The following is a 17134-nucleotide window of genomic DNA, read 5'->3' as shown; positions in this document are numbered from 1 at the left end:
TTCCCACCCCCACCCCCCGGTGAGGAAAAATGGTTTATATAACTGGTCTTTCATAATATCGGTGTTTGTAAAATCAAGGTTCTGCTGTAATATATTGCACTTTCATCCACTGATCTCAAAGCACTTTACAAAAGTGGGTAAGGATCACCCCCATTTTAACCGATGCATCGAGAGGTTAACTAACATATTCAAGGTCAAACAGCAAGTCATTAGCAGAGTTGGAAACAGCATCCTGGTCTCCTGACTCCTCGACCTGTGTTAAGGTATTTTTGTTGTTTGTTATGTGTACTAGCATAGAGCGTAAGGGTTTGTCTACACTTACCAGTAGATTGGTACTGCTGCAATCAATGCATGGAGTGTCGATTTAGTGGGTCTGGTGAAGACATGCTAAATCGATGGGAGAGCACTCTCCCATCAATTTGTGTACTTCACTTCCCCGAGAAGCGTGAGGGAAGTCGACAGGAGAGCGTCTCCCATTGACACAGTGCAGTGTAGCCACTGCAGTAAGTGGATCTAAATATGTCAACTTCAGTTACGTTATTCACATAACTGAAGTTGCATAAGTTAGATCAATTTACCATGGTAGTGTAGACCAGCCCCGAGAGTACCCGTCATGAACCAGGACCCTATTGTGCTAGCTGCTGTACAAACACAGAACAAAAAGACAGTCCCTGCTCCAAAGAGACTTCTGCAGTTACAGAAGCAGTTTTCCTAATGGGGACAGTTGTCTACTTGGGCATTGGACTACGAATCCCAAGCAAATATCACATAAGCTCCTGAGTAGTCATCAGATCTTACCTATTTTCATATACTGCTGATCTAGTCTAAATATTAAATAGCAATTTAGCACTTTCATGTGCTTTCAGACTTTGGAAAGTTGCTGATGAATAGGAATAGGAATATTTATATTTCCACAACATTTTTCATCTGAGAATTTCAAAGCACTTTATTAACATTTATTAAGTCTTACAGCTTCTCTGTTAGGTAGATAATTATTATGACAACTGATTAACATTTTACTATTGCCCTTGTGATTTTGAATTTTGCATTTGTAATAACACAATTTCTCATGTGCCATTCTTTCTGAGAATTTGTCCCTGAAGATGGAATCATGCCGTCCCACAAGGAAGTGGGCGAATGCTAATTGTTAATTATCATTTGAAATCCTCTTTGGCTACACAGGATCTAGATATCAGTAGGGACAGATACTTGGCTTCCTGATTGTTGGAAAATACTATCAAAAACTTCAAGGGACATGAGAGACTATCATTTCCAGGAGAACCAATGGGGGCGAAACTAACACAGTACATGAGTAATTATTTTGTATGGCAATTGAGCACTACTGTGTTGTTGAACTGCTCCCCAATGCATAATCAGAGTGTGGGGAAGGAATTTTGAGGTGCGTAGGGAAGGAAATGACACCACCAAGAAAGGAATGTATTTTAAACAGAAGGACACTGTGTATTTTGGGAATATTGTTTCCCACCTCCCTGCACAGGAAGTGGAGCATTATTTTTCTCCATACGAAATGGGACCTAAAAACATAACATCACTGCTCTGCTGAGGCCTCTTCAGAGACAAATCAGGTCAGAATGAGAGTGCATGCAGTTACAGTGATGTGCTGAGACATGTCGTCTGTTCTGTAACTGAGCATTTGTACAGTAGATTCTCTTAGGAACCTTAGCAGTACAGAATGGCCAGAATTCTCAAACCTGTGTGTCTAAATATATGCATTTTAACCTTAGTGAGGTAGTGAATTGTAGGGCCAGGAGCAGGGAGAGAAGTCAAGCCAGAGCCTGAGCAACTGCAGCAGCACCAACAAGCTAGAAGAGGAAGCGGGTACCTTTACTGGCATTTATGAAAGCATCAGGCATGGGGCTGTGAATAGAGCTAGCTGACATTTTTCAGGCTTTTTTTGGGGGGGGGGGGTAGAAAAATTACCTTTTTTGGAATTAGAAATTTTTGCCAAAAAAAATTGTTTTTCCAATTTTTTTCAATATTGTTGACAAAAGTGGCAAATAAATTGTCGGTTTTTTGGTTTCTTTTCCCTCCCACTTTCTCCCTCTGTCCTCTCTTCTGACCCCTTTTCAGGGGAGAAAGAAGGGAAGGGAAGGAAGAAAAACTCAACATATTTGATAAAAATGTTTATAAAAACTTTGAATAAATGGAAATTTTTTCCTTTTCTAAATTTGTCAAATGAAAATAATTGATTTAAAAAATAAATATTTTTTTATTTATTTTCAACCTCCTCTGTCTGAATTTGGTAAGGAGGTGGGAGCAGATGGCAAATGAGCCCTAGGTGCAAGAAGTTTGAGAATCACTGACTTGCAAGGCAAATGGAAAGCCAGGGTGATGGGGCATTGCTGAAGAATGGTAAGTAATTGAACCTCACTGGCACAGTGATCACAAACGTTACACAAACTAAATCTATGAAAGCTTTGATGCCTGATGACTGTGGAAGCTTAGGGGAGATGAGTCTCAGGCCATAAGACATGGTCATAGCATGGACACCATCAGCATCTCTGGCTAATTGATATGGTTGCTGGTATCCTGAGCAGAGAAATTGAGGCCTGAATGAGCGAAGGAGATGAAACAACTCGTTCCCACTTTGGACATGCTTCTTTCTGGTCAAACTGGATGCAAATTGGTGTGAAGAAGCTTCCTCTGTCCAGTCTGTGTGGTCAGAGGACTTCACTCTACTAGGCTGTGAATCCAGCACCTTTATCCACCAATACATTTACTCTTTATATTGCTCAAGAGAACATAGACAGAGTAGCTGGGACTGTCAAAGAAGCCTAAGGGACTGGAGCACCCAAATCCCCTTGAACTTCAATAAGGGATCATTGCCTATCTCCATTAGGCCCCTTTGAAAATCCCAGCAAACAGTGAGATGTGCTTTAGAAATGCAGATGGTGTGGAAGGAGGGAGACTTTATCTCATTTTAGACCTCTATTGATTTCTGCCTCAGGCAAGCCTGCAGTTTCCTGGTTTGTTTTGCTGTAAATTATCTACATCGAAAAGGCTAAATCATCCAGTTAAGTTCAGGGAAATTATGCAAAATATATCAACTTTGATTTAAAAAAAAAAATTAAGGTTGAAAGTGTGTTTCACTGAGTCCAGCTAACACCTCAAAACTCAACATAGATCAGGGTTTCTAGGAGCTACGGTAGTACAATTAATAAATAATAATTTCAAATTCTGAACAAATATTCTTCACCTTTTAAACCTCAAGTATTAGACTGTCTGGAAATGAACACTTCAGGGATCCGACCCATTCCCAGCACCTTAGAACCCTGCACAATTTGCTCTCCCCATCCAAACTTAACTTCATTCTGGGGCAGCTGCTGGTTCTACAGCAAATACCTTGGATACTGAATCACCGAGTTAAGACAGTACTGATGCCAGGGAACAGTGAGCTGTTATATTTGTCCCAGCACCTGCCCTTAACATACCAGATGCGGTGCTCACAGTTTACCAGATTGGATTAGGGAAATACCCATATTGGGCTAAATATGCGACCCCAGGTTTAATCCTCAGCTTCATTGAGCTCATACTTGGCATAGCTGTGAGCAGAGATGGTTCTAAGCCATCTTTATACCTCCCCAGAACCTGTGGCTGGCTAGGAACCAAACCAGCCCCTGGTGCAAGAGGGCTGCTCTAATTTACAGAGGTTAGACCAGAGCCCAGTTGAATCCCTTTGCTGAGGATCCCACATTGGTTTGAACTAGCCCTGATACTACACCTCTACCCCGATATAACGCGACCCGATAGAACACGAATTTGGATATAATGCGGTAAAGCAGTGCTCCGGGGGGGGCTGCGCACTCCGGTGGATCAAAGCAAGTTCGATATAACGCGGTTTCACCTATAACACGGTAAGATTTTTTGGCTCCCGGGGACAGCGTTATATCAAGGTAGAGGTGTAGTTCCATTGACTCCCGCAGATAATTCTCCTCTGGTTCTTGTTTCACTAGCTGGAAGCAGTGGGTGCACAGACTGCAAGTCCCTAGATATGAGAAATGAATCCCTTGAGGATATGCAACAAAAAAACCAGCCATTTTTTAATCCTTGGATCACCTCTGCTACTTGTATCAGGCAGTAGCATAAAAGAGAAAGTGACAAGAGTTTTGAGCATAGAGGCTCTTATCTAAATTGGAGACAGTTCCTCTCTTACAAGGTCTTTGAAACAAAGAGAAGAACAGGAGTACTTGTGGCACCTTAGAGACTAACAAATTTATTAGAGCATAAGCTTTCGTGGACTACAGCATCCGAAGAAGTGGGCTGTAGTCCACGAAAGCTTATGCTCTAATAAATTTGTTAGTCTCTAAGGTGCCACAAGTACTCCTGTTCTTCTTTTTGCGGATACAGACTAACACGGCTGTTACTCTGAAACCTTTGAAACAAAGGTTACCTCTGCCCTCTGTTGGGGAGTTACAGTTGGGAAGCAGCAGCTACTCAGAAACATACACACAGAATCAGAATCTGGTGGAATGGGGATCTGTGGTATAGAGAAGTCCTGATCAGGTGGGCTGTGGTGAAATCCAGCTTCAATTATATTTGGCAACAGGTTTGTACCTAATTTAACATCATTGGGACAAATGTTACTTTTAGATACACCAGTGTAAATGCAGACTAACACCAATGAAACTGGTGAAGGTGCTGCCGATTAGCATCAGTGTAACTGGGGAGCAAAGTTTGGTCACTTATTTATATTGAAAAACGCAAAAGACCCAGTCAGGACTGGAACCCCATTGTGAGGATGCTGTGCAAACTCATACAAGCTCCAGTTCCTGCCGGAAGAATTAACAGCTTAAGAAGATAAACAACATATGAAGGATGTTGGAGATGGGTATATTCAAAATATGAACTGTTACATTAAATACTTTTGTGAATACAGTATTGTGTGCACATAATACATTACATGCCAAAGCACTGTGTTAAAAGAACATTAAGATTGCAAAATCAAGCACTTATAATTTAGGAAATGCCAGAACTAAGGTGCTTGTGCAACATACATTCGGCTCCTTTGTGTGTATGCATTATAATAGTCTTTAATCAGCTGATCAGACACTAGTATTCCCAGAGAACCCCTGCCTCATTCAGTGCAAAGGATGGATGGTTCTCACTGAATGGGTAACTATTCAATATTTCCTTTTATCCTCATTATTTAGTGTGTCCACTGGATAAAAGGAAATATTGCATAGCTACCTTATTTACTGTGCCTCATCCAAGCCCTGCACTGAGTACAAAACTATTAATTTTCTCATGTGTGTTTCTGTACTGCTCTCACTATAGTATCTGTGTACCACACAAATAAATGAATTCATCTTCATGAGATGAGGGGTATTAATATCACCATTTTACGGAGGGGGAACTGAGGCACAGAGAGTGAGGTCAGCTGTGTCCACTAATGTTGGGTGCCCCAGATGTCTCAACACAGGCACCCAGAAAATGAGGAACACCCAAATAGTGACCCCTAGTGCAGATTCTGGTTTAAGTGACTTCCCCAGCATCACACAGGAACTCTATGGTAGCTCTCATGGGTGGCATTTAATTGCTTTAGTCATGAGACCATCCTGTCTATATTACTGCAGTAGTCCCTGCTTCATTCACTGCACAACCCTGATTCGCTCCCAGAGCACAATCCAATCCTGTGCACTGAATGAGGCAGGGGCCCTGTGGATAAAATAGTGTATGTTTATGTAATTAAAGACTATCATAATGCACAATATGTTTCTTATAATGCACATCATGCACCATATGCTTTAGTTAAATAAGTCATTGCACTCAGCACAGGGATAACTGGGTGAAATTCTCTGGCCTATGGTATACAGGAGATCAGGTTAGATCAGGGGTCGGCAACGTTCGGCACGTGGCTCGCCAGGGTAAGCACTCTAGCGGGCCGGGCCCCACTTGCCACGGTTCGCCGTCCTGGGCCAATGGGGGCGGCGGGAAGCGGCGCGGGCCGAGGGATGTGCTGGCTGCGACTTCCCGCCGCCCCCATTGGCCCAGGACGGTGAACCGCGGCCAGTGGGGGCCGCGATCGGCCGAACCTGCCACGTCAGCAGGTAAATAAACTGGCCCGGCCCGCTAGGGTGCTTACCCTGGCGAACCGCGTGCCGAACGTTGCCGACCCCTGGGCTAGCTGATCTAATGGTCCTTCCAGCTTTAAAATCTAGTTAGGTATGAATGAATCACAAGGAAGCCAAATTAGGGTTGGCAGGATAACCTTAATTTTAGCATTTTCTAAGTGTTGAGTACTTGACTTTGTAACCATCATGTTCTTCTAACATAGGTTTTTTAAAAATATAATTTCCTAAATTGTTAAAAAGCAAACTAAAAAAAACAGAAAGTTCATCATGTGGAACTCTATTGATCTTCACAGTCATTAGCAGGGTTGGGATCTTTAGATTCATAGGACAGGTCTCTGCCATTTGAGCCAATGGAGTAACTGATAGCAGTAGTAGGCTGTTATCCTATATGTGACTCAGCCACTAGAGCAGAATGAGACACACACTGCCAATGAGTGTCACAGCTATTTGCCACAGAGCACAAGAATATTGAGGCATAGAAATCCTGAATTCGGTTTCAGGTTCTGGAGAAGAATGTGCTCTAGAGTGGTTATAGACCTTTCTGCTCCTGTCCCCTGGACTCTTGTCTCAGTCCCTGTCTGCTCCTATCTACAGTCCAATGGCTCCTGCCCCAGACCTCATCTGCTCCTGTCCATCTCTCCATGATGATTATCCCTGCCCCCCCTTGCCTTTATCTAACGCACCTGGAACCTCTTCTTGTCCCCCTCTGTTCCAATTCCCATCCCTAATTCATGCCCCTTATAAGCAATTTTACGCTACTGAAAACAGGGTCTTATAAGAATGTGTTAGACAACCTTTATAATAGATGGAGCTAGTAGCTTCATCAGATGTGCCTGTCTACTCCTCAGCCTACCCTTAATCAGTTGGGTAATCTCTCATAGTCCTCATGGAAGAAATTAGTCTTGTGTTGGAATTTGAAGGAACAAAGATGCATTAAATTATGTCAGTCTGCTGGCCTTGCGGATTAGTTCACAGAGAGCATTCCATGCATAAGGGTCACCGTGGGAGAATTCACAAAGACACTTGTTAAACAATAATTGACTGACTGACTCTGGATATTTGCTGGGGAGGTTGTGGGCTAGAAGACTTGCGAGGCCAATCCTAGACGTATGTGGACTATGAAGTTTACAGTTATGTGCCCACACATAAGGGAGAGTCTCTTATGCCCCTGCACAGGCTACCAGACCTTGGATCCAGGCATACAGAAGTAGCTGCTGTGTGCTGCTATTTGTCCCACTCCAAGAGTAGGTAGGCAGGGAGTGGATGGGGAATTGTCACAGCCTTGGCTCTGCTCCCTTTTTGCTAGCCTGTATAGCCACAGGTGCTGGAACTTGGGGTGCGGGGGATGCTGCAGCACCCCCTGGCTTGAAGTGGTTTCCATTATATACAGGGTTTACTGTTTGGTTTAATGGCTCTCAGCACCCCCACTATAAAAATTGTTCCAGAATCCCTGTGTATAGCTGAACCAGCACAGGGATGTTCTAATTTGCTACAGATATAAACCAGTTTATTCTCCATTAGGGCAGGAGGGAAGCAAGGGCTGGAATTTGTGTGTCTCAGAGGATTTGTGCTAGAGATACTGGCATGCTCACCCAATCAGGGAACTGAAACTGAACCCTATGACTTAAACGACCAATCAGTGCAGTATCCACTGCAGCTCTGACAGCAAATACTGAATCCAAAATTCTCATAGGGAACTGACTGTGATCCACTAACAGAATTTAAAAAATAAAAATAACAAAATAGCAACATAATGTGGCAAAAGCTTTTGAAAATGAACACATCTGAGGAAATATCCTCTGCTTGCAGCTATTTCACGAACAGAAAATCTATCAGATAAAATATTAGTTGCAATCTATTCTCTCAGCTTTACCTCTGATGCTTGTGAAAAGCGCATTTCACAGAGCAAGGTAAGGGGAACAAGAGCAAAGCCAATGTAAACATGCACAGTATTGCCTAATTGGCCTGGTTCATTACAGGGCATTTTGTCCCCCTGTAGAGCTGCAGGCATTGGCTATTAATGAATGTAGGAACCTAGGCTAGGAGGACCAATGGTCTGGTCTGGTCTGACTGTCCCCTGAACCTCCTCTGCAAACACACTCATTCATAATAGGTTAGCCAATTAAAATACATAACGACCAAGTAGGGTGACCAGATGTCCCGATTTTATAAGGACAGTCCCGATTTTGGGGTCTTTTTCTTATATAGGCTCCAATTAGCCCCCACCCCGTCCCGATTTTTCACACTTGCTGTCTGGTCACCCTACGACCAAGTCTAAAGTTCAGAACAGACCAGTGACTTAATCTGCATGCCTTCAGATCAGCCATTAGCAATTGTCGAATCTGCAGTTTCACCACTTGCCGGAATAGTATTCTTGGGGTGTCTCTGGCTTTTTAACTACTATTGAACACTTTGATCCATGGGTGATCCATCACAGTGACTAGTATGATATAAATGTGATAGATCAGCTAGTTAGACATACTAATAAAATCAAGAGATGGGGAAGGTGGCTGTTGTTCTTTCTCCTCAGAGGCAGGAGTTTCTGAAAAAAGCAAATCTGATTTGTTTCGTTCGTGCCACTTGACCCCATTGGATCTGTAGGAATTATATAATAATAGTATTATGTATTACTTAGGCCTGGCATACATTTAAGTATTATACTGGTATAGTTATGTTGGTTAGGTGTGTTGTTTTTTTAACTGACATAGCTATCGGGGTAAAAGCGCTACTGTGGATATAGTTATACAAGCATAACTGTGCTTATACTTACCCAGAGAACCACTGTAAGGTATATTGGTATGAGCACAGTTTTACTGGTGTAACTGTGTCACACTAGGCAGGGTTTGCCAGTTAACTATACTAGTATAATTATACCAGCAAAACACCTCCTGGTGTAGACAAGGCCTTATATAGTACTGATAGCATGCCAGGTACTTTATAGACATACAAAGCCCATGTTCTCAAGAGCTTACAATCTAATGACCTGATCCTGCAAATATTTTTGCATTTGTTTTGTTTATGTAAGCTGGAGCGCTGGTGAGATGAGTGGAGTGGAGCAAACCCCCGCGCTCACAACCCGCTCCTCGCCAGGAGCGCCGGGTGGGGGGACGGGAGTGCCCATTTTCCCAGGGTCCTGGGTTGGCCTAGTGGCTAATCCACCCCTGGGAGGAGGGCGAGCGGGCAGCCGGCTGGCGGTGGTAAAGGAGATCTTCAAAAAAGGTAGGTCCCCGTCTGGGGGAACCAGACCCTTGTGTGGGGCACTGGAAGGGAGCTGTGAGCCATGCGCGCTGGAGAGCAGCGTCTCCTCCAGGAGCTGGGTGTGCACCTGGGGCTCTCGGGAGCCCCTGGCCAGAGGGTCCATCCATCGCCCCCAACAAGGCCTGATGCAGGGGGTGGGAGGAGGCATGGCTCCCATCCCTCCTGCCCTCCCACCCCCCCATAATTGCCCACCCACCCTGCGTCGGGGCCCACCCAAATATCCCATGCTGGCTACACCACTGCTTTATGTATGTGAGTATTCTGTTGACTTCAGTGGGACTGCACATGTACAAAAATATATAAAAATTGAAGCATGTGCATAGGTCTTTGCAAGATTTTGCCTGTGTTCTGCAGGAGGTCAGACTAGATGATATAATGGCCCCCGCTGCCTTAAAAATCTATGAATCTCTATAGAGATCAGAGCTTACAGACTCAATCATATAGCCTCTGCTCATGGACTTCATTGAGACCACTCTGGTAAAGGCTGCAGGATCAGTCCCTAAATGTCTGCAAAGCAAAAACTGTGTGTGAGCAAGCTTTGATTTAGCTAGGTTGGGTAACAATAGCAGTGAAGACAGCACAGCACAGCAGGGGCTTCAGTAGTACAAGCCTGGAACAGGCCCTAGGTATGTATTTGGCTTGCTAGGCTGCTCTGAAGTTCATGTTGTGCTGTTATCTGTGCAGGGCCGGCTCTAACTTTTTTGCCGCCCCATGCAAAAAAGAAGAGTGCCGCCCCGCCCCCCCCGAGCAATATCAAAGCAAAGCCTAAAAGTGACACAGTCTGGCATACATCTTGTTGGCCCCACAATTTTGATTGAATATTTTGTTTATTTTTTTGTATTAGTTTTTTTTTAACTATTTTTAAATTTTGAGTTGACATTGGCATGTAAATGAAGGCCCTCCTACTGTAGACTTCACAGTGCATAAAGTTAAGCATATGTGTAATAGTCCAGTTGATGTAAATGGGATGGCTCACAGTGCATAAAGTTTGTTACATAAACTTTGCAGGACCGGGAACTAATCAAATGGCCTCTTTTGGGCTGTTTGTTTTGTTTAAAATATTTTAACTTAAACTCTGTTTCATCTGGAGGAGGCATTTTGTACTTTAACCCTTTTAACCTTTGCCTACTCTATTATTATTAATAATTAATTGTATTTCTATTTTTATGTGTATGATGCATGGGTTTTTTTCTTTGTTTCATGGTTATTCTGTGTTTCCTTTTAACCCTTTGTTTTTTAATTAATAATTATTCCTAGCCCTTATAGGTAGGTGATCTTGTGATTAAGGAAACAGGATCCTGTGGGAAGAAAACAGCATGTGATCCTACAATGAAAGACTATGAAAACAACCTGGACGACCTTTAGTCTATCATTTCGCAACTTTTGGATGGTTGACTTTTGCAACCTTAATAATCTGTAATAGTTTTAAATATTATTATTTGTATTACAGTGGCCCCAATCAGGATCGTGGCTGTATTGTATTAGGTGCTGCACATAGAAGCAGACATGTTCCCTGCCCTAAAAAACTTACAGTCTAAGGGCCAGATTGGCAAAGGTATTTTGCTGTGTAAAGATGCAGATAGGTACCTAGGGGTTTTGAAAAGCACCTATACAGGATATGTACCTGGAGCGTTAATCCACAAAGGATTTTAGGCCCCTAAATCCTGTTTTTAGGCATCAGTGTGAGACCCAAAACTCCTGCTCTGTTGCTGCCTAATCCTCTAACTACCTACATTCATTCATGGCCTACGTTTTTTCAAATTTTTTTTTTCAATTTCAATAGGAGTTAGGCATCTAACCTACCCCCCGGCCACTCTTTGCATCCTTATTTGTCTAGCTAGAATTAAAACAAGGAGTCCGGTGGCACCTTAAAGACTAACAGATTTATTTGGGCGTACGCTTTCGTGGGTAAAAAAACCTCACTTCTTCAGATGCATGGAGTGAACGTTACAGATGCAGGCATTATATAATCTAGATAGCTAGAACTAAAAATCTGGCTGTAAGGCCCTGCTCCTATAGTCACTTATGCAGGAGCTTAATTTATTCTTATCTCCCCAGGGCCCCGCTCCTGCAAGGGGAGCCAATTTTGGCAACAGTGCTCAACTTATGGGGGGGAAGTGTGTGTTGGGCGAGTCCTGACTGTCAAGTGGGTTGCTTTAATGTAAACAGTAGTGGCAAGTAAGGGGGCCACCAGAGGAAAGGGAGGCGACCCCTACACGTAGTAAGGGCCCCCCGATAATTCAATCGCTGCCCATACATCTGGGTGGAGATCCAGTGATGTCAGGGTCCGGCCACATAGCGCTCAATTGCGGAGTCAGGGACTTTTAGTCCCGTCCCCCCACCACCCCTTACACGAGACACCTGACGTCTGTACAGCAGCACCGCCCCCCCGTTACAAAACCTGAGCGGGCTGGGCGCGGGGCGGGCACCCCCTGCCCTACATGGGCATCGGCAGCCTCATGCATATGCAGCAGGAGGCGAGTCTATTTAAAGCCGGTATTGGCGCCACCACCTCCTCCTGTCCTGTTCCTCCCCCCAGGCCCTGCCCTGCGCTCGCTGTCTGCAAAGCCGGAGCCCCAGCATGTCAGACAAGCTGCCTTACAAAGTCGGTAAGTGGGGGTTTCCCTGAGCCTGCGCTAGGCCCGATCCGCGCCCCGCGGGGCTGTGAAAACCGGTGCCGCCGCGGGCATAGCCCCGCGCTGCATAGGGGCGATTCGGTGGCAAGGGAAGGGATAGAGCAGTGTCCGCCGCCCCCGTGTCAATTCCTTGCATCCGGGGGAAACGTGGTGTTAGCTCTGCAAAGGGCGCCTCGCTTTGAACCTCCCTCCCTTATAGCTGGGGGAAGCCCCTCGCTTTGCACTCCCCCCTTTCCCCCCTGGCAGATAGGTGAGCCCCCTCGCTTTGCACCCCGCATTGGCCGCTTGCAGCCAGGGGAGGCCCCTCACTTTGTAACCCCCCCTATTAGCCCCTTGCAGCTAGAGGAGGCCTCTCGCTTTGCACCCTGGCTCCCGGCAGGTAAGGGAGGCCCCTCGCTTTGCATACACACCCCCAGACCCCCTGCAGCTGTGGGGTGGGGCCTTTTCACAGACATTAGCGCGCGCGCTCCGTGGGCTAGCAGTGGCCGGACTTCAGAGCGAGCCGCGTGGAGCAGGCTCCACGTGCCTCCTGCCGCGCCGGGCGGCTCGTGGGACTTGCAGTTCTCCCCCGCGCTGCCTGGTGTCCGGCTGGTCCCGAAAATACTACAGTTCCCAGGGTGCACCTGGCCGCGCGCGGGCCACACAGGCGACTGACTTTTATTAGGCACGTTGGAGGGTTTCTTTTTGCGCGTCTCGCTCGCTTCCTGGGGAAGCTGCGGCGGGCTGCTGCATGAGGGAGGCTGGGACAGGACAGCTGGGGGGGGTAAAAAAAGCGGGGATAGGAGATGCGCCCATAACGTACTGAATTGCATGCAGAATTGCTGGAACTAGGGGTGCTGCTGCACCCCCTGACTTAAAGTGGTTTCTATCCTATACAGGGTTTGCTCTTTGTTTCAATGGCTCTCAGCAGCCCCACTATACAAATGGTTCTAGAACCGCTGATTGCATGAAATCAGCAGGAGAGGAAGGTGGTTGTGTGGTAGCTCGGAAGGAACTGAAGTATGGCAGCAGCTGTGCTCCCAACGTGTACAGTTAGAGCTATGCCTGACCCCCCCCCCCCCCCCCAGCCTTGGAGCCAAACGTTAGGGAAATGATCTGGCTTTGGCATTCCTCTGTGAAGAATGAGGTTCTCTACAAGTTCCAAGTGCCTTTCGTCCTGAAGGAGGCCGATGGCTTTAATAAATGCAGCACACTGTTTTATCAGCTTTGCACAGCAGTCACTCTGGGTTGGAAGACAGCAGCAGTTTAGGATGGGACATGAAGTAAAGCATCCACAGTTGAAAGTGAAGGGGCCGTTGTAACAAGACAGAATGTAACGTTATGAACTGGAATTGAAATTTTATAAAACAATTGTTGCTACACCGCAGGAGACGTGTGTGTTAACTTTTTTGCATCTTTTAGAAATGGGCAAAGGAGTGGAAATGATCTAAATACCAGGAAGAGTGAGAAAATAATTAAGTATCTTGAGGTATATTATTTGGTACTGGTGTTGCTGAAATACTGTGTCCAATTCTGGTGTCCACAATTCAAGAAGGATGTTGATAAATCAGAGAAGAGCCACAAGAGTGATTAAAGGACTGGAACACATGCTGTACCATGATAGACTCAAGGAGATCAATCTATTTGGGAGAGGTTACAAATGCATTAGAGCAGGGGTGGGGAAACAATGGCCCGCCAGCCGTTTTAATCCGGCCCTAGAGCACCTGCTGGGGAGCAGGGTCGGGGGTTGCTCTGCATGGCTCCCAGAAGCAGTGGCATGGCCCCGCTCTGGCTCCTATGTGTAGGGGCAGCTCAGGGGATCCATGCTGCAAGCTGCCCCTGCCCCAAGTGCCACCCTTGCAGCTCCCATTGGCCGGAAACCGTGGCCAATGGGAGCTGCAGGGGCGGTGCTTGTGGATGGGGCAGCGCGCTGGAGAGGGGACATGCTGCTGCTTCCAGAAGCTGCTTGAGATAAGTGCCGCCTGGAGCCTGCACCCCTGAGCATCCCTCTGTGTCCCATTCCCCTACCCCAGTCCTGATCCTCCTTCCGCCCTCCAAACCCCTCGATCCCAGACCAGAGCACCCTCCTGCACCCCCAACCCGTCATCTCCAGCCCCACCCCAGAGCCTGCACCCCCAGCTGTAGCCCTCACCCCCTCCCACATCACAACCCCAATTTTGTGAGCATTCATGGCCCGCCATACAATTTCTATATTCAGATATGGCCCTTGGGCCAAAAAGTTTGTCTACCCCTGCTCTAGAGGCTAGGATCAACATTCAAAATTATCTGGACAAACTGGAGAAATGGTCTGAAGTAAACAGGATGAAATTCAATAAGGAGAAATGCAAAGTGTTCCTTTCTCAGTGGAGTAATCAGTTGCATACATACAAAATGGGTAATGACTGCCTACGAAGGAGTACTGCGGAAAGGGATCTGGGAGTCATAGTGGACCACAAGCTAAATAACGCTGTTGCAAAAACCGCAAACATCATTCTGGGATGTAAACGAGACACAAGAAGTAATTCTTCCACTCTAATCCGGGCTGATACGGCCTCAGCTGGAATATTGTGTCCAGTTCTGGGCACTACATTTCAGGAAAGATGTGGACAACTTGGAAAAAGTCCAGAGAAGAGCAACAAAAATGATTAAAGGTCTAGAAAGCATGACCTGTGAGGGAAGATTGAAAAAACTGGGTTTGTTTAGTCTGGAAAAGAGAAGACAGAGAGGGGACATCATAACAGTTTTCAGGTACATAAAAGATTGTTACAATGAGGAGTGTGGGGTTCCATGCGGAGCAGATAAAGCACACGACCAATGTGGTTGCAAGCTGAATCCGAATTCTGTTTATTGCAAGCTTTCTTTTATAGTTTTTTCTCAACATTACATAACACAATTAGGCTATAATAACACATCTACCGATTGGACAAGAAGGAGAATCATGTGTTTATCACATGTATAGCCCCACACAGATTGGTTTAACCGTTCCTTACATAAGGCCATGATTTATTACCTTGTTTACCTCATCTTATATAATTCCTAGACCACCAGGGGGCCTTACATAAGGCCATGATCATCTTATATAATCCTAGACCACCAGGGGGCCTTACATAAGGCCATGATTTGTTTACCTCATCTTATATAATCCCTAGACCACCAGGGGGGCCTTACATAAGGCCATGATTTATTACCTTGCAAGTGTCCCATCGTGACCCTTACCTCCTCATGGAACTTTCCATTAGGTTGGTGTAGGGATGATACATCCCCACAGAGGAGGGAGATAAATTGTTCTCCATAACCTCTGAGGACACGACAAGAAGCAATTGGCTTAAATTGCAGCAAGAGAGGTTTAGGTTGGACATTAGGAAAAGCTTCCTAACTGTCAGGATGGTTAAGCACTGGAATAAAGTGCCCCATGGAGGTTGTGGAATCTCCATTATTGGAGATTTTTAAGAGCGGGTTAGACAAACACCTGTTGGGGATGATCTAGCTCAGTGGTCACCAACTGGTTGATCGTGATCGACTGGTCGATCCTAGAGGATCTCCCAGTTGATCGTGATCTCCAGGGGTGCTGTATGGCTGCCACTAAGAGAGACTCCCCGCCTACCCTAGCCCCATGCCACTCCCGGAAGTGTCCAGCATGGCACTGGGGTGGAGGGCCAGGGGTCTCCCTCCACGTGTTGCTCCTGCCTGCAAGCATCGCCCCCGCAGCTCCCATTGGCCGGGAGAGCTGCGGAGGTGGTGCTTGCAGAGAGGGGCAGCGTGCGGAGCCATATGCCCCCCATTTCCCCTTCTGCACCTGAACCCCCTCTTGTACCTGAAGCCCCAGCCCTGACCCTCCTCCCAGAGCCAGCACCCTGTACTCCCTCCTGCACTGCAACCCCTGCCCCAGCCCTGACCCTCCTCCCGGAGCCAGCACCCTGTACTCCCTCTTGCACCCCAACACTCTGCCCCAGCCCGGAGCCCCCTCCTGCACTCAAACTCCCTCCTAGAGCTTGCACCCTTCACTCCCTCCTGCACCCCAACCCCCTGCCACACACTCAGCCCAGAGCCCCTTTCCACACTGCAAACCCCTTGGCCCCAGCCCAGAGCTTGCACCCCTTCCTGAACCCCAACCCCCTACTTCAGCCCGGTGAAAGTGAGGGAGGGTGGGGGAGAGCAAGTGACGGGGGGAAGGGAGATGGAGTGAGCGGGGCGCGGCTTTGGGGAAGCAGTGGGGCCTCAGAGAAGGGGCGGCATAGATCCTGGGTTACCCTTAGGGTCAAAAAGTGATCTTGGACCTAAAAAGGTTGGAGACCACTGATCTAGATAATACTTAGTCATGCCATAAGTGCAAGGAACTGGACTAGATGACCTCGTGAGGTCCCTTCCAGTCCTAGGATTCTATTTAGATTAACAAATAGAAAGTTAATGAGTGACTTGATTACAGTCTGTAAGTAGCTACCTGGGGAGCAAATATTTAATAATGGGCTGGAATTTCAAGCTAGAGAAATCGAGACTGGAAATAAGGTGTAAATTTTTAACAATAAGTAATTAACCATTGGAACAATTTACCAAAGAATGTGGCAAATTTTCCATCACTGGTAATTTTAAAATCAGGTTGGATATTTTTCTAAAAGATGGGCTCTAGGAATGATGTGGGTAAGTTCTCTGGCCTGTGTTATATAGGATGTCAGATCACAATGCTCCCTTCTGGCTTTGGGATCTACGAATATGAAAAGAACAAACCAGCCTTTCCAACCTGCTGTGGTGGTTTAGTGGAAGCCAACCAAAGTGCTGTTTCTGTCAGCAGTTTTGCTTCTCAGCCTGACTGAAATCAACTGTTACTTGTGTTATCATAGCACCTGCAAGCCCATATCATGGGCTAAACCTTGTACAAACAGAACGAGAAGATGGTGACTGACCGCCAAGCTGCCAGTCTCTCATTATCTGTCACTTGTTCAGAAATCTCCCTTGAGCTCTTACTGTCTGGTCAGAGTCCCCATAAAAGAGGCCCTTAACTGGCATTAATCGCCTGGGCTCTATTCCCCCTGGCGTTTCCCCACTCCCAAGCAGTCAGTAATGGTCACAGCCAGAAGTCCACAACATAGTGTAGGCTTTAGCACAAATAGAAGTTATGGACTTAATTCAGGAATTATTGTGTAAAATTCTCTCTGGCCTGTGTTAATACAA

At 46.2% G+C, this 17134-nt stretch overlaps 2 protein-coding genes across 2 annotated transcripts in view; one reads left to right on the top strand and one right to left on the bottom strand.

Moving 5' to 3' along the window:
* The window catches only part of ITCH (itchy E3 ubiquitin protein ligase), a 126306-nt gene that overhangs the window by 107234 nt on the left and 1938 nt on the right, over positions 1–17134 (bottom strand). The window lies entirely within an intron of this gene.
* AHCY (adenosylhomocysteinase) overlaps positions 11763–17134 on the top strand; it is a 59276-nt gene continuing 53904 nt past the window's right edge. The window contains exon 1 of the mRNA XM_005295391.5: positions 11763–11959. Within this exon, the coding sequence (XP_005295448.1) occupies positions 11932–11959 (28 nt within the window). The 5' untranslated portion in view covers positions 11763–11931. The remainder of the gene's footprint in view (positions 11960–17134) is intronic.

Source organism: Chrysemys picta, chromosome 13 (assembly GCF_011386835.1).
Source record: "Chrysemys picta bellii isolate R12L10 chromosome 13, ASM1138683v2, whole genome shotgun sequence".
Classification (NCBI taxonomy): domain Eukaryota; kingdom Metazoa; phylum Chordata; order Testudines; family Emydidae; genus Chrysemys; species Chrysemys picta.
The sequence above is the reverse complement of the archived record's forward strand: the minus strand, read 5'-3'. Positions and strand labels throughout refer to the sequence as shown.